The sequence below is a fragment of the Aethina tumida genome, chromosome 2 (genome assembly GCF_024364675.1).
Source record: "Aethina tumida isolate Nest 87 chromosome 2, icAetTumi1.1, whole genome shotgun sequence".
Classification (NCBI taxonomy): Eukaryota; Metazoa; Arthropoda; class Insecta; order Coleoptera; family Nitidulidae; genus Aethina; species Aethina tumida.
The window spans coordinates 14,693,591-14,716,787 of record NC_065436.1 but is presented as its reverse complement, the minus strand read 5'-3'; the positions used below and the strand labels follow the sequence as shown (position 1 = coordinate 14,716,787).

General features: G+C 29.3%; 3 protein-coding genes across 5 annotated transcripts; 2 read left to right on the top strand and 1 right to left on the bottom strand.

Moving 5' to 3' along the window:
* Positions 1 to 81: 81 nt before the first annotated feature.
* On the top strand, positions 82 to 2,951 carry LOC126264433 (uncharacterized). Its single transcript, XM_049962361.1, has 3 exons — positions 82 to 439; positions 923 to 1,292; positions 2,815 to 2,951. The coding sequence occupies exons 1-3, from the start codon at positions 109 to 111 to the stop codon at positions 2,918 to 2,920; spliced, it is 807 nt and encodes a 268-aa protein (XP_049818318.1). The 5' UTR covers positions 82 to 108; the 3' UTR covers positions 2,921 to 2,951.
* Positions 2,952 to 2,984: 33 nt separating this feature from the next.
* Positions 2,985 to 18,856, top strand: LOC109597578 (proton-coupled amino acid transporter-like protein pathetic). Of its 2 annotated transcripts, XM_020013312.2 has the most exons (9): positions 6,409 to 6,552; positions 14,730 to 14,786; positions 14,846 to 14,928; positions 15,757 to 15,837; positions 16,052 to 16,202; positions 16,399 to 16,520; positions 16,573 to 16,930; positions 16,982 to 17,160; positions 17,623 to 18,856. In XM_020013312.2, the coding sequence occupies exons 2-9, from the start codon at positions 14,784 to 14,786 to the stop codon at positions 18,083 to 18,085; spliced, it is 1,440 nt and encodes a 479-aa protein (XP_019868871.1). In that variant the 5' UTR covers positions 6,409 to 6,552; positions 14,730 to 14,783; the 3' UTR covers positions 18,086 to 18,856. The 2 variants fall into 2 exon arrangements, with proteins under 2 accessions (XP_049818317.1, XP_019868871.1); XM_049962360.1 differs by lacking the exons at positions 14,846 to 14,928; positions 15,757 to 15,837; positions 16,052 to 16,202; ... (2 more) ...; positions 16,982 to 17,160; positions 17,623 to 18,856 and adding an exon at positions 2,985 to 3,954 and having other exon boundaries at positions 5,716 to 6,552; positions 14,730 to 14,787.
* On the bottom strand, positions 18,717 to 20,152 carry LOC109597574 (tigger transposable element-derived protein 4). Of its 2 annotated transcripts, XM_049962362.1 has the most exons (3): positions 19,387 to 20,152; positions 19,061 to 19,330; positions 18,717 to 18,997 (listed from the first exon to the last, which is right to left on the bottom strand). In XM_049962362.1, the coding sequence occupies exons 1-2, from the start codon at positions 19,767 to 19,769 to the stop codon at positions 19,090 to 19,092; spliced, it is 624 nt and encodes a 207-aa protein (XP_049818319.1). In that variant the 5' UTR covers positions 19,770 to 20,152; the 3' UTR covers positions 18,717 to 18,997; positions 19,061 to 19,089. The 2 variants fall into 2 exon arrangements, with proteins under 2 accessions (XP_049818319.1, XP_019868862.1); XM_020013303.2 differs by lacking the exon at positions 18,717 to 18,997 and having other exon boundaries at positions 19,006 to 19,330.
* Positions 20,153 to 23,197: the final 3,045 nt, after the last annotated feature.

Sequence of the window (23,197 nt, the reverse complement as noted above, 5' to 3'; positions counted from 1 at the left end):
AAACTAGACAAAGAGTTATTTAAGATAAACGACGCAGTTCCAATTAATCATTTAATCAATCAATGTCAAATTGGATTTTATTATTGCGGATATATTTTTAAAATTATCATGTTTACCTTACCCCTGCGGCCGCCAAAGGACTACGAATTAAAAGAGACAAAGTACATCCGACGATCGGGTGAAGAATTTTATCCGGAATGTCTGCCCAAAGTTACAAACAGAAATTTTGGAATTTACTGTAATCCAATAGAATATAAGGACAATGAAATACCTGATATCCCTTTCCAACCAACGAATCCTAGACTGTTGGAAAGGCAGGCTTTGAAGGAGAAAGCTTGGTGGGTCACTAAGCCGGGAGTGGATGATAAGTTTCTTCATGAACTTTATAATAAATATAATGTTGTGCACGAGTCTTACAACACAACGTTTAAAAAAAATCGTAAGTATTTTGGTTCTAAAATTGGATAATAAATATACGGAACATTTTTTAAATGAAATAATTTAAACAAATCGAAGGAATTCGAAATATTTAGAAATTTTAAATGACTGTGGTTGTTCGCTAATTAGGTAAAAATAGACCGCTTCTCTACTAACCCACTAGTCGAAATGTTGACCTACTTCACTGACCTATTACTTTTAACAAACTGGCGTTCAATATTGTTAGTATATTAATTTAAATTAATGGGTATTTTAAATTTTGTATTTTAGTAGCTAGTAATTAAAATTAATATGGAGATGATAGTCAATTGTTAATTCATTCAAGATTCACAATTAGAAACTTTTTGTGCCATTTGACGTATTCTGTAGGAATTATTCATAATCATAATAAAGAACATTTTTTCCAACAAATTTACTTTACAAAAAATATGATTTTCAATATTTTTATAAAGTATAGTATATTGTTGCCTTCGATAATTTCTAGACCATGTGTTTTATCGTCCTTTCTACTTTGAATTCGAGTGTCAGGACAACAGACGACTCCAAAAACTAAAGAAAAAGATGGAAAGGGAAGAGTACGAATTTGAAACTCCATATAACATTCGTGTAGAAAAGAAAATTGCTCGGGAGAAGCCAAAACTGGAGGTGCAGAAATGTATATTGGGTCCACCTATGTGGTGGAAAGGTGAAGAAAACGAAGAAAAAAATTCAAAAGTGTTGAAAGAATCAGATGATGATTCGGCTGAAGCTGTTGTGGAACCAGCAGTAGTGAGAACTAATTGGCAAGAGGCACCGAGGTATGACATTTCTAATTCCGACGTGGATCCATGTGAAAGAATGCTGGACATGCAATTGTAAGTAATGTAAATTTTCAAATGGCAATAATTATGATAATAAATTACGAAAGCATAATATTGTTTTTGTTTGAAAAATCTAATTAATCTAACGAATCTAAATCCTAAAGAATCTAAAGGAACTAAAGAATCTAAAGTATCCAAAAAATCTAAAAAATCTAAAGAAACTAAAGAAACTAAAGAATCTAAAGAAACTAAAGAATTTAAAGAATCTAAAGAATTTAAAATATTTAAAGAATCTAAAGAAACTAAAGAATTTAAAATATCTAAAAAATCTAAAGAATTTAAAATATCTAGAGAATCTAAAGAATCTAAAGAAACTAAAAAATTTAAAGAATCTAAAGAATTTAAAATATCTAAAGAATCATAATTGAGGTACAATTTCTACATTTTTGATTTGTCATTGGCGTTTAAAATCATTCAACTATTATTTAATACTATACATTAGCTACACATTATAATTATATATTTAATTATAAATAATAATTTAAAAGTGGTAATAATAATAAAGTGTATTTTATAAAAAAATACAAATAGTATTATTAATAATAACAATAACAATAATTAATAACAATAATAACAATAGTAACAATAACAATAATAACAACATTAATAATAATAATAATAATAATAATAATAATAATGATAATATTAATACATTAATAATAAAAAAACAATAATAATTTAGTGTATCTATATTATAAAAAAATACAAATAGTATTAAATATGAATAAATTCCCTGATTTATTATATTTTACTTTGTTTAACGTATAACTGTTTTAATATTTTTATTTTTTATATTCATTACTATATATAAAAGTATAATATATTTTGTTTATTCACATTGTACCTCATAACTGAGGTACGATTTCTATATTTCTGATTTATCATTGGGATTTAGAATAAGTTTACTATTATTTAATACTGTACATTAGCTACATATTATATTATTTATATATTTAATTATAAATAATAATTTAAAAGTGATAATAATAATATCGTGTATTGTACATACACAAAATACAAATATGACTTTCCAGATATATTAAATTGTAATTTAATTTGTTTAACGTATTATATTACTTTAATATTTTTATTGTTTATATTCATTACTATCTACAAAACTCAGTACGCAGTGGTATTAGTAAGTGAGATCAACGTGTGATGTTTGTTAATATGCATATTTTAATACGCTTGTTGTTTGTTTTGTCAATTAACCCTTTGTTTTAAATGAGAAATTAAAAATGCCATTGCTCATTTTTACTCTGAATATGTTGCCTTTGTTTATTAATTATGTTACATTGAATTTGAAAAATGCAACTGGGCATTTACTCGGATAAAAATAAAAATATATTTGTTTGCTTTATATGGAATAAATAAAAATTGTGATAATCGATTTATGTTAGTTTTTATTGAAAAAAAAAAAATAAATAGAATTCTATATTTATTTATAGATAATATTTAGTGCGACACTTATTATTATTATAGTTATTATACACTAAAAAACAATGTTTTCTTTCAGATTTAACCAGCCCTTCCGATCAGAAGCATGCAATTTCTATTATACAAATTACCCCCCACCCAGAATAAAATTCCGTCCCGAAAAGTTTGGAGAGTTCGGCTCATAATGTCAAACTGACACTTCAAAATTTCAGTATATATATTTTGGTCCTATGAAAATTTTTTGTTAAAATGTCTAAAATACCCACAGAAAACCTATTTCTATTAGAGTTTCTCGTTGACAGTTTAAATCTAAACAACTGCACCCTTGCAACAGCCCCACCGGGAGAGAAATGCGTAAGTTTCCAATTTTTGGACAACGGGCCTCTCGAGGTGTGCGAGGAAGACTTCGATCCGAAACGAAAATACGGTGTGGACAACGACACCACCAAAAATGGGAAGAGCTGCTTGTTTTCGTTGACTCCAGAGTTGGCCGAAGAGGTTAGCAATCAGTTTGACGTGATAGTATCGGTCTTTGCTAGAATGGATCCCGAATGTGAAGACGAGAACATAGAACTTGGCACCACCATAATACCCATACAGGACTTGTTCAACGACTTAGTCGAATCAATCGATCAGGAAACCGGCGTATGTCCGACGGCCAAGACGTTAAAGGACGAATTCGAACTGCTGAATCAAAGGCAGAGGTCCGCCGGGAAGATCACGGTTTACATTCGCTTGTCGTGCTTCGGCAAATTAATAATAACGCAGTTCCAAATGAACATGGACGACAAATCGGTCCTGTTCAAAGACCGCGAGGGGAAATCGTTGTACAGGTACAAGAAAGCTGGCGGTGGTACCAACGCGGACAGTCCTACGAACGGTGTTAACAAGAAGTGCACGCCGAGGACTCCCGGAATGGGATTTGGAAATCCGCCGTACGGTCCCCCTGGCATGATGCCTGGCATGAGTCCGCCTGGAATGATGCCAAACATGGGTCCTCCGCCAATGATGCCTAATATGGGACCTCCGGCTATGCTGGGTGGCATGCCACCAGCGCCAGGGATGCAAGGATTTGGGGGGCCTGTCGGCATGGGAGGTCCAGGTGGTCCGCCGCCCATGGGGGGTGGCAGTAATTTCATGGAGACTCCGTGTCTGGAATGTGGAGGCATGGTGCGGGCTCCTTGTGCTACTGGAGACATGGGCGGTTCTGGTACCCCCGGTAAGCTCTTCGGAAATCCCTTTAATTGATAAAAACTAAATGGAACAATTCAATTAACTATGAAAATGGTTCTTCTAAATTAAGTATTTACAATAATGGATTTTAGAGATTCTTTAGATTCTTTAAACCATTAAGATTCCTTAGATTCTTTAGATTACATACATTCTGTAGTTTCTTTAGATTCTTTAGATTATTTAGATTCCTTAGATTCTTTAGATTACTTATATGTTGTAGTTTCTTTAGATTATTTAAATTCTTTAGATTTTTTGTAGTTTCTTTAGATTCTTTAGATTATTTGGATTCTTTAAATTTTTTAGATTACTTATATTCTGTAGTTTGTTTAGATTCTGTACATCCTTTAGATTATTTAGATTCATTAGATTCTTTAGATCCTTTATATTATTTAGATTCCTTAGATTATTTAGATTTTTTAGATGCTTTAGATTATTTACATTCTGTAGTTTCTTTAGATTCTTTGGATTACTTACATTCTGTAGTTTCTTTAGATTCTTTGGATTACTTACATTCTGTAGTTTCTTTAGATTCTGTACATCTTTTAGATTATTTAGATTCATTAGATTCTTTAGATCCTTTATATTATTTAGATTCCTTAGATTCTTTAGATTATTTAGATTTTTTAGATTACTTACATTCTGTAGTTTCTTTAGATTCTTTAGATTATTTACATTCTGTAGTTTCTTTAGATTCTCTACATCCTTTAGATTATTTAGATTCCTTAAATTATTTAGATTCCTTAAATTCTTTAGATACTTTAGATTCTTTAGATACTTTAGATTCTTTAGATACTTTAGATTCTTTAGATTCTTTAGATTCTTTAGATTTTTTAGATTCCTTATATTCTTTAGATTCTTTAGATTTCTTTAGATTCATTAGATTCTTTAGATTTTTTAGATTCCTTAGATTCTTTAGTTTCTCTTTAGATTCTTTAGATTATTTAGATTCTTTAGATTTCTTTAGATTCATTAGATTCTTTAGGTTCTTTAAATTCTTTAGATTCTTTACATTTCTTTAGATTCATTAGATTCATTAGATTCTTTAGATTCTTTAGATTCTTTAGATTCTTTAGATTCTTTAGATTCTTTAGATTCTTTAGATTCTTTAGATTCTTTAGATTATTTAGATTATTTAGATTCTTTAGATTTCTTTAGATTCGTTAGATTCTTTAAATTCTTTAGATTATTTAGATTATTTAGATTTCTTAGATTCTTTAGATTCATTAGACTCATTAGATTCATCAGATTCTTTAGGTTCTTTAGTTTCTTTAGATTTCTTTAGATTCATTAGATTCTTTAGATTTTTTAGTTTCTTTAGATTTTTTAGATTCCTTAGATTCTTTAGTTTCTCTTTTGATTCTTTAGATTATTTAGATTCTTTAGATTTCTTTAGATTCATTAGATTTATTAGATTCTTTAGATTCTTTAGATTATTTAGATTCTTTAGTTTCTCTTTAGATTCTTTAGATTTCTTTAGATTCATTAGATTCTTTAGATTCTTTAAATTCTTTAGATTCTTTAGATTATTTAGATTTCTTAGATTCTTTAGATTCATTAGATTCATTAGATTCATCAGACTCTTTAGGTTCTTTAGTTTCTTTAGATTTCTTTAGATTCATTAGATCCTTTAGATTCTTTAGTTTCCTTGGATTCTTTAGACTCTTTAGATTCCTTATATTTTTTAGATTTTAGATTAGAGGAAATAATTTGATGTGATAAAGTGATGCATAAAATTTTTTATATCTAGGTATGCCAGGATTTGGAGGTATGCAACCCACCACAGATATGGGCGTCACAGTGGTGCCTTGCAACGAATGTGGAGGCCTCGTGAACGCACCTTGTCTACCCCCTTCGCCGGCCCTCGTCGACTCCGGCAACGATCCGTGTTCGGACGTCCAGCAACAGCAAGGGCCGCCTCCCGGCAACTACCAGGAGATCGGCGCCTCCATGGGCGGCAACTCCCTGACCATCCGAATACACAAGGACAACAAGGTGGAGAAGATCGGGGACGGCGAGAGCGGCTGCGGCTGCGGCGACACCGACGAGAACTACACCATGAGGCCGGGGGTGACGAACCAGAGGAACGGCAACACCTTCCCGTTCAACTTCAAAATGGGCTCGTCGGGACAGCCGCCGAACAACAACATAACGGTGAACACGCCCGTCTGCACCAAGCCGGACGGCACGCAGTTCACGGAGCTTTCGGACCCCAACAAGGAGACGTTCATTCTGCGTATCGGCAAAAAAAGCGAGGGCGTAGACAAGAAGCAGAATCTGGAGTTGGAGCTGTGCACGCCCCGAGGGCCGGAGCTGAAGCCCATTCCGAAAAAGGAGACCAGAGACACGCAGTTCGACCCGAAAGATTTGCCGGCCAGCTCGGGTAAGGGCAAAGGCAAGGGAAAGGGCGGCAAAGGCGGGAAGGGAAAAGGTAAAAAGAAATAAGAGTTGGCCGTTACATCATCTTTACGAATGCACAAAAGTTGTGTGGTGGGGTGCCCGCTTTACGTTACCTAGCGCTCAGTGTATACAACAACATGTGGAGTGTCGGTCGTGTCTAAATATCTCCCGTTTTTGTGACTTGATGGTACGTTTTGTTGCAATTTTTATTTAATAAATCAAACCAAAACTACTTCGCCTTTTATATTTATTAATCAGATTTAATTTAATGTGCTTTTTAATTTGGGTAAGTATGGCATTATTTAGTTTAGCAGTTTAGGCGGCCGTATTTCTCGTGTTCAATAATTTTGTACAATCATTCGTATAACCTGCAGTTATATTGTTTAAAATTAGATGATGTGTTGGAAGTTGCACAGGAAGCCAGTTAATAACGAGCCGTGCCGGCAAGTGTAACCTGAAAATTGCATCATTTTTCAGCCATACGAAAGCACACTTCAGAGTTGCATCATTCATTCACATTGTGGCTTTACTTCCAACTATTAAACACTTAGTTCAGTAGTAAGTTTCAAGTGATATAAACATTACAATTACTACGTACAAATACGCACGTGGTTACGCCGTAGTGATCCTAAATTAAATCACACTGATTCATAACCATATGCTCCCCGCCATAGATAGACAGCCGGTGAATTTTAACAAGTGAAAAAGCCATTTTTCTCTACTAATTATTTTGTTATTAACTCGATATACACCTAGTTGTTTAAAAATTATTAATTAGACAATTAAACAGCACTTTATTGATGTTTGTGTGCATTGCATTTCGGTGAACACGTGTTACGATACTGTATAGTGTGTCGAGTTAGGTACTACGTCGACAGTCGGCGGCATAAATAGTTGTGTAGTTTGATCCTTTCCTTTTTACGATCAATATTTTGCGCTCACAACACCCCCGGAAAGTATTGCGTAGTTTATGGTGTCAAATAATTATAGTTCTTTATGCAAGACACTGTGTCTTGGATTGCAAATATTTTTGTGAGGCAATAAACTAGATCAATTTTAATATCCACCTTGGCTTTTTAATTAGCAAATAAAGTGTTGCATCGGCAATTTGTTGTGCTGCGTCGAAAACTTTTTATCATAGTGCACTTTTATATTATAAATATTTTCGTCCCAGCATTTGCGAATAAATAAATTAATATGTTTATCTGGGAAATAGATTTTTTGTTTTAAATCGACAATATTATATAATGAAAATACTGTTTATTTTTAGATATTTCGAACTTGTTATCAATTAAAAGTTGTTTATGGAAAATAAAATTTAACGATTTTGCATCAGTGGTTTTGTGGTTTTGTTATTTTGCTTGATTTCAACGTTATTTATAACATTCACATATATTTTTCACTTACTAACTACAAAATATTTGAAGAGGGTTCTTTCAGGTGCCTTAGTTCACAATTCAACTATTATTTAACAAAAAAAAACTTGTGCCTGTCCATCTTTCTCATGTTTCGAAATTAAACTTCTGAATATGTACAAGTACAACAACTGAAACTAAACATTTTTTCATAATATATGTTATATTTCAAAGAAATTTAACTCATTGAAAGGCAATAATTGATTGAATGTCCTCTGTGGTTTTATTTGATTTCAATGATATTTATAATATCCACATATATTTTTCACTTGACAACTACACAATATTTGAAGAGGGTTCTATCAGGTTCCTTACTTCACAATTTAACTATTATTTAACAAAAGACAAAAGTATAAACTTGTGCCTGTGGATCTTTCTCATGTTTCGAAATTAAACTTCTGAATATGTACAATACAACAACTGAAATTTAATAATATATGTTATATTTTAAACATATGTTATATTTTAAACAAATTCAATTCATTGAAACACAATAATTTATTGAATATCTTCTGTGGTTTTGCATAATTTCAACATTATTTAGAATATCCACATATATTTTTTATTTGTCAGTTACAAAATATTTGAATAGGGTTCTATCAGGTACCCTACTTCACAATTAAACTATTATTTAACAAAAGACAAAAGGATAAACTTTTTCATTTTTTGAAATTAACCTTCTTAATATGTACTGTACAACAACTGAAACTTGAATAAATTAGTTTTTTCATAATATATAAGATATATTTTAAACAAATTCAATTCACTGAAAGGCAATAATTGATTGATATATTTTTTACTTTCTAGGTATAAAATATTTGAAGTTTTCAAATTAAACTTCTAAATATATATAATACCACAACTGAAACTTAAGTAAATTAATTTTTTCATAATATATAAGTTATATTTTGAACAAATTCAATTCATTGAAACGCAATAATTGATTGAATATCTTCTGTAACGTCTAATTTATTAGTCATTCATCCGCTCTGTAGCTAATTATCTTATTATATCGCTATCCTTGATTCTGACCTATTTAACATTGTTACACGATACACGATATTTTTTAGGATATGGGTAATAATCTAATAGTTTCATCCTGTTTAGATAATTACTAGAATAAAAGCCACGAAAGGATTGTCTTACAGTCACCAATATCCAGTTTCATAGTTACAGCTTAAGAGACACTACAAGTTATTTATTGATTTAATATTAAATATAGCTACTTGTTCGTGTGATCCACAAAATAATGATAGTTTGTTTATTGTATGTACCCACGTGGTTTTTTTACGCAACCAAGTACACAACAGCACTTTGGATTGCAACCGACTACACCGATATTTGTTGTTTGCTTTTTTTGTAATATTATCTGCCAACAAACATTAACGTTAAAACGGGGTCGAAAACGTTTTTAATAATTAACTTCTTGCCATATTGAAAATCGATGATAGTAGTCCGCATAAAATAATTAAAACGGAGTCGTAGTTTGATGATGAGGCTTAACTAGTACAATCAAATTAATCTGGCTATCGGTCGAAATTAAATTAGATTTAAAAAATTCAGACTAGACAATTTGATCTTGATGTTAATAACGATTACACGCAATAACCCAGAGATTCGTCGGGGCAATGTTTTTTAACTTAATTAGGATTACATTTCTTTCAAGAAGTGTCTAATAACAGACCGGCTCATTAGCGGTATATGTAGAATTTTACGCATATTTTTTATTACAGTAGTAAAAGTTAATTAACAATCTAATTTATTTACATACACCAGTTCGTTGGAAGTGAGACTGTTTTTGACATAAACCGTATATGTATACGTAGTAAAAACAACATTAATTAATAATTGTTTGTATTTATCTTTATTTTAGTAGTTTGTGTAATAAACATAACAAATACATTTCCAATTAATGATGTTTTTGCCAAATAAAGGAGCACTTAAGTAAAAGTAGTATTTCGAGTAGATTATAGATACAAATCTATCTACAAACAGTACATATTTGTTTCGATAGATCAATCACATCAATTTAAATTTTATATAATAAATAAGAAAATTCCTTTAATATAAAAAACTCTCTATTTCACTTGAAAAAATCCAAACTATTTTATCTTGAATCTTTTGGAAATGTTTTGTACAACATTTCCAATTATTTCATATTATTTATCTCATGATAATAAAAGATTCCACATTGCATTGTATTGCACCACTACAGCAGCAATTGGTACATTATTCACGTAATTAATTATGTAAATAAAAATTAATTGTGTGTTTATTTTTGAAATATTAATCACAACACAGCATATCCATTTCAAATCACTTTGGTGCTTTTCCAGGATGATAAACTGTTTCGTATCATTTAATTAGAATATTTGACTAGTTACAATTTGTTGGTATAGATTATGAAGCTTAATTAGGCGTATTTAACTACCTTTTAAACTGTTAAATTTAATGAACAGTAATCCAGGAAAGAAATAATCTGATAAATAATAATTGGTGGTTTTATTTTAAGGTACATTCATTATTTTATTTTATGTTGTTAGTTACAGTATTGGCAGAAAGTAGAGCAACTTTAAAAATATATATTTTTTGTATTAAAAATAATTCAAATCAACTAAATATTGGACTGGCAAAAAGTGGAACAACTTTTTACTGAATGTCACTAACCTCTACAAAATTATTGTAATTTTTATTTTTACAGTATACACTAAAGTAAAGTGAGTTAATAAATTGCCTCGTAAAACGAAATTATTTTGGGAATTAAAATCATGGATTGTTTCGCTCTTTTAATCCGATGAGAGAAAAATCAATATCACTCGATTGTAACAATTATCAAGATTTGGTGATGTGGAAGGAAAAAATAAATCTGGACGACCAAGAAAAACCAATAGGTTTCAGGATAAACAAATTTTATCCTGCTCCAAAAAAGATCCTTTTCTCAGTTCCAGCAAAATAACTTGAGACACAACTTGGAATTAATGTTTCTTCAAGAACCGTAAGAGATAGATTACTACAAGGAGGTCTTCATGGGAGAAGGCCAGACTAAAAAACACTACTATCAGAGAAGAACAGGCGAACCAGAGTTGAGTTTACCTGGTAATTTTTACTGGACTTTAAATGATTGGAAACGAACGATCTGCAGTGATGAAATCAAGTTTATCTGGTTCGTAGTGATGGGATTTTATATGTAAGGCGACCTATTCAGGAAAAGTTTAATCCAAAGTCACTGTTAAACAGGGCGACAGGTCGGTAATGGTATGGGGCTGCTTTTTGGGAATTAGAATGGATCCTCTCCTTTGAATAGAGGGTATCTGGGGACGTTTTATGCATAAAGAAATATTGAGGAACAAGATGGTACCGTATTCAGATAAAAATATGCCACTAAAACTTTATTTTCAACAAAATAATGACGAAGCACACTTCAAATCATCAATTTCCCGATTTAAACTTCATTGAAAACTTAACTTAATCAGTAAGATATATTCATCGTTCTTCAAGAGTCCTGACAAAATATGTATCCAAAATTATTGATTATCTGTTGCTTTCCATTCATTGGAAGTTATTCATATTGATGGGAATTAATTAAAATACTAATTACAAATTATTTGTAGTAATAAAACATTAAAAATAGCATAAGTTGCTCAACTTTTTGCCAGCCCGAATCAAATAATCATTATTAAAATTAAATTCTTCATTTTTTTATATTGTTTAACTATGTAATTGTTAAATTTATAAAGGGAAGTAAATTTTTAATATAAATTTTTTTGAACACAATAACCAGGACAAAAATTATTTAAATTTTAAAAAAGTTGCCCTATTATGGTGTGTAACAAAAAATATTCTTCGTTAGTCAGTGACTCAATTCCACAATCTTTTTTTACCATGAACTAACGGTTTATTGAACTTGAAAGTAATCTGCAAATGTCCATGATCTATTACACACGAAACTCTTTTACTTTTGGTTGTAAAGCAAGTCGTGTTTTGGTTGCGTAATACCCAAATTGTCTGGGACCAAACCGGTCATATGGATGACCTTCATATTGGTTCGTTCCCCTAGACATTCGGAATTAGCAGATGTGCTTCCTTCTGGTCATTATGACGAAAGATGTCTGGGTCTCAATACGTTTGTAAAACTTACGTCTCTAGTATCGATATGATTAAATAAATGCTCTCTCAAATAATTAATCCATTTGTAATGTCAATAATTATAATAAGAATAAACCAAATTAAATAAGTTGAATTGAATTAAAAATAGTATTACAAAACAATTTGAATAACTGAATCTCATTTTATTTATCAGGTTGACTGGACAATAACAATTAATATTCAGTTTATGTTCAACAGTCAAATGACAACAAACTTTTGATAACACTCCATTTTAAAAATTAATTAAACATTATAAATCATCTTTTAAAAAGTGAAACAAACATAAATATTTATATCTTCCTTGTTATAGGATTTTGTTGATATAATTTCAATTTAACAAAATAAAATGGACAAATAAATTATACTCTTCTTTAATTTTATAATAAAATAAATTTGGCTCCTTTGACCAACAACTACTTAATTATCATATTCATACTTGGTATTGTTGTATTATTAAACGATTTAATTTAAACCATTCTTCATGGTCTCTTATAAAGTTTAATTCGTACACAAGTAGTTTAGTTTAATAAAATGTTTCCGTCTTAAATCATTGTAGGTGGTTAGTTAGTTTGTCCCATAGTCATAAAGTTATACCAAGTAAGTTAATTTGGTAAAAAACAAAATAAAAAATTGTAGTTGTATGACAAAAAAAAAATATTTTGGTGTATTGGCTTATGAATATGTATGCGTGTGAGAGAACTGAAATAAAATATTATGAGTCATGGCTGAATTATGTGGGTATAATTTATTTAAGATCAGACATCTTGTCACCACATAAATCGATAATTTATACAATGGCATTTGAATATTAAAATGATTTCCAAAAATTGTGGGCTAATTTTGAAATCTTAACACACTCACCACACTCACATTGTGGTATGGTCTAAATATAAAAATCTGTAATTGTTTATTATTTAAGAGGTGATAATTATCTGACTGAGCTACCGTTTATTTATTGTTAAACTTACAGTCGTATATGTTTTTAGCAAAATGTATGAAATTCGACGACAGTGTTACGTCAATGTAAATTCATACATTCCATTTTTAACATAAGTAAGTTGCATACATGAATACAAATTTAACAAAATTAATATTAAGTTTGTAACCACAGTTTAATGCTTCCACTTATTGGAGAAAAATATGTTTTTAACTAAGTACTCATAAGGCAGAACCTATCGAATAATAATTGCGATAAATTTCATGGCACATTTCGAAATAACCAAAACAAATTAATGATAACAATAGGATAGGTCATCAGATCACATTTAAATATTGATATTCTATTGTAACCCGTTTGCAGTTATCATAAGTATACAAGAAATCGTTAGATATACAATCTGAATGCTTAAACATCAATAGTCCAGTGAACATTTATTTAACTTGCAAATGAAGGACAGTGACATTAAAGTGCAAGTCTATTTAAGAAAATTGTAAGTACGTTCTTGAACTTTCATTCTATTTATAATTATAGATTAAAAATTAACAAATTTAAGAAAATTTGTCTAGACTGTAGTTTATGGCCTGTTTATGTTTAAACTTCAAATGATATTGAAATGACGTATACAATATAAATAATATTATATGCATTTTATTAATATAATTCAGATATTTGATTTGGGTTATCTCTGATTTCTATATCTGTTTATGGATTAGTTGCCAACTAAACAAATTTTTGTTACACGCATGAATCAATTTTTAGATTTATATTTAGTATAATTATGATCATCCATCATCTTAAACTTAAATTGTACATTTTTTATTCAAGAAAAATATTTAATTGTGCGGTTACACGAAAACTAATACAATTATTAGAAGTTATTATTTTACAATCTTATTTTGTATAAATAATTATAGTGTTAAAATTTATTTAAACAATCAGGGGGGCTTCCCTTATATATTTGTATGTTCTGGCGCCACGTTTCCGTTCCCACAATTGATTTTCTTAGTATAACTGCGTTGAAAGCAAATGATACGATAATGTGTAGTATTGACACTTTGGCGGGCTAAACAAATATTTTTATCGATATATTTACACAAATTCATTTTCAAAATATCTGTGTAAGTATAATATTTCATCTGAGTTGAGTAATTTTGTGATATGAATAATATATTTCTAATATAATTTTAATAATATAATATACAACATATAGTAAATAGTATGTAGTATAATAATTCAATATACAATATAATATAATATTAGTATAATATAATATATATTTTAGTATAAATATATTAACATCGAAAATTAATATGCTCTTAATATAGCATTAATATTGCTTATTCAATTTTATTTTAAGAACTGAATGTATACAATATAAATTGATTTTGTTTTACTCAAACAAATTTTACCAGTCAATATTAATAAACTCTATTTACGCAAGTCATTTTCAAAACTCTAATCAAATATAGCCATAAATAGATTTGCATTTTAAAAATAATCATATGTGTATGTAGGTCTGCATTTTCGTTTTTGATTTTTGGCAGGTCACCCGGCTATTTTTCTTTACTATAAGTCGTGTGGCTTGCGCACGAAAAAATATTTAAATTGTCGTTTACATCGAATTTAATTTTATACTTTTATATTTCAAGTGTGTATTTCGATATTTTATTTTCAATAAACCGTAAAAGTAGTAACAGTTTGATAACACGTGAACAAATAAGTAATATAAAAAAGTTAATTGAATTAACTCAGGTATCAAAAGGTGCCTGATCCCATATAAATTGTGCTAACAAATTTAGTATGTGTGTGTGACTGTCTAATATAATACAAGTGCTGATCATATTCTCTACTTATTTGTTTCAGGACCAGATTCTATACAAAGTAAACAATACATTTGATATATAAAATAATATAAAAATGGTGAGTATTATAATAATTTAATAAAAAATAAACAACACTTATATATTTATTTTTTTAAGGCGGAAAAAGTCTCAAATGGAAATGCTGCTGAATTGGACACATTTTTACCTCAGGACAATTCAACAACAAATGGAGTTACAAAGTAAGCATAAATTCCACTAATAATTGTAATTTTCAAAACCCAAATTAAAAGTGCATAGCCTGAAAAAATTCCTCGTCAAAAAAATATGAGCTTCAAATTTTATTGAAGTACATGAGCCTATTAATAGTAAGCTAGCAACTGTGTATTGCCTTTTACAAGCTGTTTCAAGTTTAAACTAATTTTCATATTAATATCATTTTACATACACTGTATGTAAGATGTATTCAATTTTATGGCATATATTGGAACAACCAAAACACATTAATGATAACAATAGGATAGGTCAAAGTAAGCAAAAATTCCACTAATAATTGTAATTTTCAAAACCCAATTTTTAATAGTAGTTTAGTTTAATTATTCACTAAACTAATTTGTAAATAAGATGTATTTGAGGACATAGTAAAAAGCCTAAAAAGTTCCTGAAACGCCAAATATAAACTTCAGTTGTCAATAAACGTAAATATGGAATTTTTGTTAAATTACCATTATCATTAAGATACAATTTTAGTTTACTAGATTAGGGTTAAGTGCAAAAACAATATTCTCGAAGATATTGACAGTGGGATGTATTTATAACATTCCATGTTTTAAGATTCAGAACAAAATTGCAAAAACCAACACAACTGTAAGGTCAGTCCGACGTCGATAATCATGTGCGTGAATTTTGTAAACAGTACAAAAGTACATAAAAGTAACTTGGTCTATTGCCCTAATCGCAGTAATGCTCTGCTCGTCACATAGTGTTAACGACGATGATGAACAATCACCACTCCTATCAAATAGGGGAGTTCTTGAGGTGGAGGATTGTAATTTTCAATTTAATTCCAGGTACAAAGTGAATAAAAATAATGACCTGGAATCAGCGAATAATGATCCTTTCAAGTCGAGGAATCTGGAACATCCTGTTTCGTAAGTGACACTTTATTTTATTGTTGTTAATAGTCCTGACGTTATGTCAATCCATAAACAAAAGGAAAATCTCTTTTACTTTATTTTTTCCATGTTTTTTTTGAGCTGTGTCAATGACAACAGTTAGGTCAGAGAATTTTTTACATATAACACAAGATAAACTCATTGATCAAACGATTTCCTTGCAATGTTACTAAAATTTATTTATTTTTAGTGACTGTGATACTTTAACCCATCTACTAAAGGCTGCCTTAGGCACTGGCATTTTGTCTATGCCTGCCGCATTTAAAGCATCTGGTTTAGTCCTAGGAATATTTCAAACACTACTGGTATCCCTAATATGCACCCATTGTGCGTATATATTGGTAAGTTCTGTAGTTATCTAAAAATTAGTACATCATAAATCTGTTTGTTCTATGCTATTGCAATTATATTCAATAATAAAAGGTGGCCCTGGTAAATCCTGGATAAGCAGTCATATCAAAAGGAAATTCACTGGGGTCAATACCTGATAAAAGAGCTACATTCAATGTTAAAACAACCCAATATTAATCATTTAAGGTCGCATCAGCGCACGAGTTGTACAAAAAAAGTGGAAAACATTCAATGAGCTTTGCTGAAGTCGCTGAAGAGTCTTGCCGAAGAGGTCCGAAGTGGGGCAGATCATGGGGAACTTCCGCTAGGTAAATACTTTATACTTTGAGTAAAACATTAATGATCACTTTGTTTTTTTAGGCTGTTAGTTCAAATTGGAATATTTATCACCTACTTCACCACATGCAGTTGCTACTCTGTTATAATAGCCAAAGACATCAATTATGTACTGGACCATTACTTGGGGTGTACTGTTAATATCAGGATAACGATATCTCTGTTATTGGTGCCTCTTATTCTGATAGCCTATGTACCGAATCTGAAATATTTAGCGCCTGTTTCGATGGTGGCTAACGCATTTATGGCTGTAGGACTTGGCATTACTTTCTACTATCTCGTGGCTGACATACCTGAAATTTCGGAAAGAAAACTAGCTGTAATTCCGTCTTTACCAGTTGCCTTCAGTATTACCATATTTGCAATTGAAGCAATCGGAGTGGTATGTTGAATAATTTAAATTTAATACACATTTCAAAACATTTAATTTCAGGTAATGCCATTAGAAAATCACATGGAGACACCAAAACACATGATTGGATTATGTGGAGTCCTCAACCAAGGAATGAGTGCCGTAACTCTTGTATATATTTTGCTAGGATTCCTGGGATACTTGCAGTTTGGTGAAATTACAGAAGGATCAATTACATTAAACTTGCCACAATCAGAAATGTAAGATTTGATAATTTCATAATATAATAATTTATTTGTCGGTAAAGTTGGTTGTTCCCGCAGCCGCATTACCGTCAAGAACTTTCGCAACGTTGCCGCATCTGATATTTTATTACTTTCTGAGATACTTTGACCTGAGCAGAAAATGTAGTCAGGGAAATCTCTTAATGCATCATTTTCGATTTTTATGTCCTCAACAATTTCTGTTAGCGCCACAATCATTCAAATCCTTAAAAATTATAATTGAAATAAAATCATGAATACTTAAAAATACTTAAATAAAATCTGTGGCACAATCTGAAATAGTTTATAAGTTAAACACATCAACACAAGTTAGAAATTAAAAGTTGAAGGAAAATATAAAATTCACAGCAGCAACGTTGAGTCCAATTTCGAGGTTCCAGAATTGCCACCTTAATATGACTTTATATTATTAATTGTGATACATGTTTTTTGTTACAGACCTGCTCAAATTGTCAATATTCTAATTGCCTTGGCAGTCTATTGCACATTTGGACTGCAGTTCTACGTGTGCCTTGACATTGTATGGAATGGCGTAAAGGATAAGTGCGAAAATCATCCAGTAATTGCCAATTATGCTATGAGAACGATCCTCACAGTCGTCTGTATTGCCATTGCGATTGCTGTTCCAACAATCATTCCTTTCGTTTCCCTCATTGGTGCATTTTGCTTTTCTATACTTGGCATCATTTTGCCCATAATTATTGAGGTTTTAACTTTCTGGGATAAAGGATTCGGGAAATTCAATTGGAAAATTTATAAAAACATTTTGGTTGTAATCGCTGGTATCCTAGCTTTAATATTTGGTTCTAAAATGGCAATTGCTGATATTGTAGATATGTACAAACCTAAAAATGAGACAGTTATAATAAATGCTACTTGCATTGACAAATGGTATACATAAATAGCTAATTTATTTACATTTTTTACAATCATGATAAATGTATATTGTTCTAAGACATTTACTTTAAATTTTTGTTGATTCCGGGGCATTTATTTAATTCTTATAAAGTAAATACCTCAAATTTTTGTTGACACTTTTGTTACAAAATAAAGGGTAATAACTAACGTTGTAATCTTTTGTTGTAATCATTTTATTATACTTCGTTGGAGTCGTTAATTATATAAACCGTTTTTTAAAAGACATTTATACATCTAACAAAACCATTGTCATCATAATAGAATAATTTCTGTGATTCATAAATTAAATTTATTATAAACTTGAATTTAATATATGTTGCTTCTCTTTAATTAAAAGTAATTGCTATATTTTTTTAGTTATCTAACATTTAGGTACACGCCAGTTGTTAGCCTCGGGTATTAATATTTTTGTATGTCCTACTAATTGTTAGTATTTAATTTTTCAGTATTTATGTTCAGCCAAAGATTTGATTAAAAGTGTAAAAACTGATTTCTGGGGTTTCTAGCAATTTTAGCTCACGGTTACATATTATGACACAGCTTCCTAGTTAAGAACATTATTTTGATATATACTTTTAATTATCTTTTGGAAAGTCTTTAATGTATAAAAATTGTTTATCTATACAATTGTTTTAAAATAATTGCAAGTGTATGGCACATATTATATACATAATAATATATTAATTGTAATTGTTTTCAGGTTGTATTTATAAATTGAAGGTTTTATACAAAAATAAATTTTTATTTGGTTTTTCTTCAGATTATTATTATGCATTTCCCACCTTTATATATTTGTATTAACATCTGGTTAATTTTTTATCTAACTTCGATAACTCGAACCATGACTTACCATCAAAAAATATTATTTATCAAGACTTCCGAGTTATCAAATACACTACAAAATAATTATCAATGTACATTTATTTATGTAAACATACACATTATAGTTTAAACATACACACACTTTTAATTCATTGTAAAATTCGGTTAATTTTGGCAAGACTTGTCTTGATTGATGGATTGGATTTCAAAAAAAGTTTCCAATTCTTCTAAATTTTTATATAAATAATCGGTTGTATTTTTATTATGCTTTAAATAGGAATGCAAAACGCTTAACGAAATTTCCACCAATTCATTCGAAGGTGGTTGCTGCAATTCTTCCTCCAAAATATCATCACTGTCTGAGTCACCATGGCCCAATTGTACAGTTTCAAAACATATGCCTGATCTTTAAACAGAAACAAAACACTAATTTGGATATATATTTATCATAAACATGCATACCTTCGCTTCCAATTGTCTAGCCAACCAGTGCTAGCCTTAAAATTCGTTATTTCCAGTCTTTCACTTATATCTTTGGCCTTTTCTTTAATTAACTTTCCCGTTATAGGTAAGTTCTGAATCAGAGCTGATTTAAACCATTCTAAAACCTCGCTGTCCACATCTTTGTATGTAGGTTTTTTAAGCCTTTTACATGTTCCACTTGCAGCACCATTCTCTATTGCAGTGATAATTGTTTGTTTGTTTTTTAGAATTGTAGATACAGTATTTGCTGGAATTCCAAACTTCGTAGCCACATCTTTTTTCCTTGTACCACTTTCCACTTCTTTTATGAGTTTAAATTTTTCATTAATAGATAATGTCTTTAACGTTCGTTTTTTTGACATATTTAAACTAATGCGTCCACTCCTGTCTGAGCAGATATATTGTGCAGTTTATGCCATAAATCTAAATGTTATTTAAACTGTATAATAAAATTACCTGATTTTACAAATCTATTGTTATGAACAAACTTTACTATTAACACAGTTAATATTTATTAATTGGATTTTACATCTAAAAGACATTTATAATTAATAAAATAAGTATCTCTAAAATACAATAAATGATGTGATTCTAAAATAGCTTCAAAATAAAGGCTTGAAGGGATTGATTAACAACATACATATTTGTTATTCTTCTGATTAGAGCTGGCTATTCTTTTCAAATTATAATAATTTATAGTATAATTATTATAATGATTTTTAGTATGTATTATATTGCCAATTAATTTCATTCGAATAGTCAAAAAGTAATTATATTTGTGTGTATATATATATATATATATATATATATATATATATATATATATATATATATATATATATATTTAAAACTCTATTAATGTACTTACAATTATTTAGATGTAACAATTAAATATATTATAATAGTTGAACAAAAATCACTTATAATATGGTAATAATACATAATACATTATCAGACAAGCGTAACTGTGCAGAACTGAGTGAAGGCTTTTACGTCCTGTTGTACATACTATTTATTTTAATTTTAATATGGTATAACTTTTTTAAAAGTTATTTAATTGAAAACAGAATTAATGCAACTAAGTAGGGTTATGTAGACGTTAAAGATATTTTCTACCTTATCAACAGTGATTTCTCGAATGGCGGCAGATAAAATTTTAACTTTTTACTTATATAAGTAAAACTCAATTCTTTATATAATTTTCTATACTTATAAATAAATATGTTACCAATTCTTTATCCAATGATCTTTCTTAAAAGAGTTTAAGAGACCCAAAGATGACGGAAATTTTATCAGTAGTATAATTGTAATTTAGTTACCTACATTTACTCTATATTTTTAACATGTGCGTTTTAATTATTGCTTGCCAGTGTGGCCATTCGGTAAACCGACTTTCCGTGAACTGGTTATTTTCATTAGACACATTCGATACTTTTGAACTGGGCGCGGTTCGGTTTGTTGATATATAATTTGAAATTAAAGGAATTAACATCAACGAAAGAATTTATTTTAAAATATATTTTTTATAATGTAAATAAATTGAATTATAATTCATACCTGCAATTATATTGGTCGACGGTGGACGAAGTAATTTTTGATTTTGGTTAGAATAAGACGCGTCACCTCTCCTGTGTCTTCATTTAGATATTCGACATGTTTCCAATTTGCATTTGTCCCCGCAAGAGTGACAGAGAAAGAAATACATGTTGATGAGTGCGCGAGAGGGATGGAAATAGCGATCGGCGAATGCGCCGTAAAGTAAGTTGTGTAAATTTGTGTGGTTCGCACGTTCAATTGTTTTAGACAGGAGAAGGGGAAAAATTGAAGTTTTGTTGTTTGAGAATGATTTCACTGAGATTTGCACTGACGATTATTTTGTTTCGCTTTTAAATTCGTTTTAATATTTAAGAGTTTATATTAATATTAAATTTTAACATAAATTAGTTAATTAAACTAATTAATACACTTAAATATATTTTTTTTAGATTAGATTATATTATTATTATTAATTATTAGATTTGTTTATATGACTATTTTTTTAACATCCAACAGTGAAAAATTGACTTCTAGATGCCTTTAAAAATTGCTCTTTAAAGATGAGCTCTTAATTTTAATAGGAAGGTCCTCCCCATCTTAAGTTTTACATTTTTTTCAGGCGCAAAACGGCAAAATTCTTGTTTTTACTTCATCGAATAGAAAAAATTTATTTATATTTTTTAAATGCTCTTCAAAAAGATACCTTACAATTTGTTCATAACTATAAGAATTTAATATTGTTTAATTTTTTCTGAAATAGATTGAATTATATCAAAATTTATGGTTAGTGTGATTTTTTCAATTATCATATCTAAAAAATACATATTTTCATCCTTCTTTACAGTTGAAAAAAAAGTTCAAAGTAAAAATAGGATGAAAAATACAAATTTTATAAGGACATGCCACTTTCAAATAGGCCACATTGTTTTATACCAGATGATTTTTAATATCCGTGTTGAAGAGTATTTAAATTCTTACAAGAAAAAACGTTAATAATTCTAATAATTAATAATAATAATAATATAATATAATCTAAAACCATAATTCATAAAATAAAAAATTATATTTAAGTACATTAATTAGTCCAATGAAATAATTTATGTTGAAATTTAATATTAATATAAGCACTTAAATATTGAAGCGAATTTAAAAACGGAACAAAATAATCGTCTGAGCAGACCTCATTGAAATCATTCTCAAAAAACAAAAATCCAATATTTCCCCTTCCCCTCTCCCCACACAAATTTGCACAGCTCATTATGTCGGCGTATCTACCAAACACTACTTTCGTCCCTCTCGCACACTCATCAATATGTATTTCTTTCTCTCTCACTCTTACGGGGACAAATGCAAAACTAGAAATTTCATTCGAATCGAGTCAATTGTTTTCGTACACGAACAAACGCTCCACACCTGTCATAAGTATATATAAAAAAATAAAAATATTAAATTATAAATATAAAGAACCATAAATTAAAATTTATGATTTCAAATTAACAATTTTTATTTTATTTATTGGGTTTACTAAAATATTCGTAAAAATTGTCGAAAAATTGAGAAAAAATGACACATAGATGTTAAATAATTTGATAATTTGAATTACATTAATAAAAACTACGTTTCAAAAATATCAAATTACATTTAAACATATTAATTAGTTTAAATTATTAATTAATTGTTTAAATATATTATTATTTATAATGATTTAGTTCAATTCTCTCAAACCCATTTATTTTTAACCTCGATTTGTCAAATTTACAATAATTTATTAATAAAAATTTTATTTTAAAAAATCAAATTACATTTAAACACAATAATTCAGCCTATTCATTTTTATATTTTATTAGTAAAATAACAGATATACGACACACCTACTTAAATATTTAATGTTAATCAGAAAAATAATTGTCACTGTGAATCTGATTGAAATGCTTCTCAAACATCAAAAATCGCAAATTTACCCCTTCTTCTCAACAAAAGTGCAAAAACGATTGAATACACGTGCCACACAAATATTCATAGTTCGCTGAGTCGGCGCATCCACCGATCGCTATTTTCGTCCCTCTCGAACACTCAACATGTATTTCTTTCTTTGTCAATCTTACGGAGACAAATGCAAAATGATACATTTAATTTGAATCGTGCCAATTCAGTCTTCGTACACGAAGAAACGCATGAAACCTGTCACAAATATATATATTAAAAAAATAAAAATGTAAAATATTATATATTAAATAAAGAAGTTTTTAAATAA

What these genes read in the sequence shown, in the direction of transcription:
- LOC126264433 (XM_049962361.1), top strand. Translation starts at nt 109, where the DNA reads ATGTTTACCTTACCCCTGCGGCCGCCAAAGGACTACGAATTAAAAGAG. An exon ending in CACAACGTTTAAAAAAAATC is followed by an intron (nt 440 to 922) that starts GTAAGTATTTTG and finishes GATAATTTCTAG; the next exon opens with ACCATGTGTTTTATCGTCCT. An exon ending in AGAATGCTGGACATGCAATT is followed by an intron (nt 1,293 to 2,814) that starts GTAAGTAATGTA and finishes GTTTTCTTTCAG; the next exon opens with ATTTAACCAGCCCTTCCGAT.
- LOC109597578 (XM_049962360.1), top strand. Translation starts at nt 2,985, where the DNA reads ATGTCTAAAATACCCACAGAAAACCTATTTCTATTAGAGTTTCTCGTT. An exon ending in GGGCGGTTCTGGTACCCCCG is followed by an intron (nt 3,955 to 5,715) that starts GTAAGCTCTTCG and finishes TTTTATATCTAG; the next exon opens with GTATGCCAGGATTTGGAGGT.
- LOC109597574 (XM_049962362.1), bottom strand. Translation starts at nt 19,769, where the DNA reads ATGTCAAAAAAACGAACGTTAAAGACATTATCTATTAATGAAAAATTT. An exon ending in CTAGACAATTGGAAGCGAAG is followed by an intron (nt 19,331 to 19,386) that starts GTATGCATGTTT and finishes TTCTGTTTAAAG; the next exon opens with ATCAGGCATATGTTTTGAAA.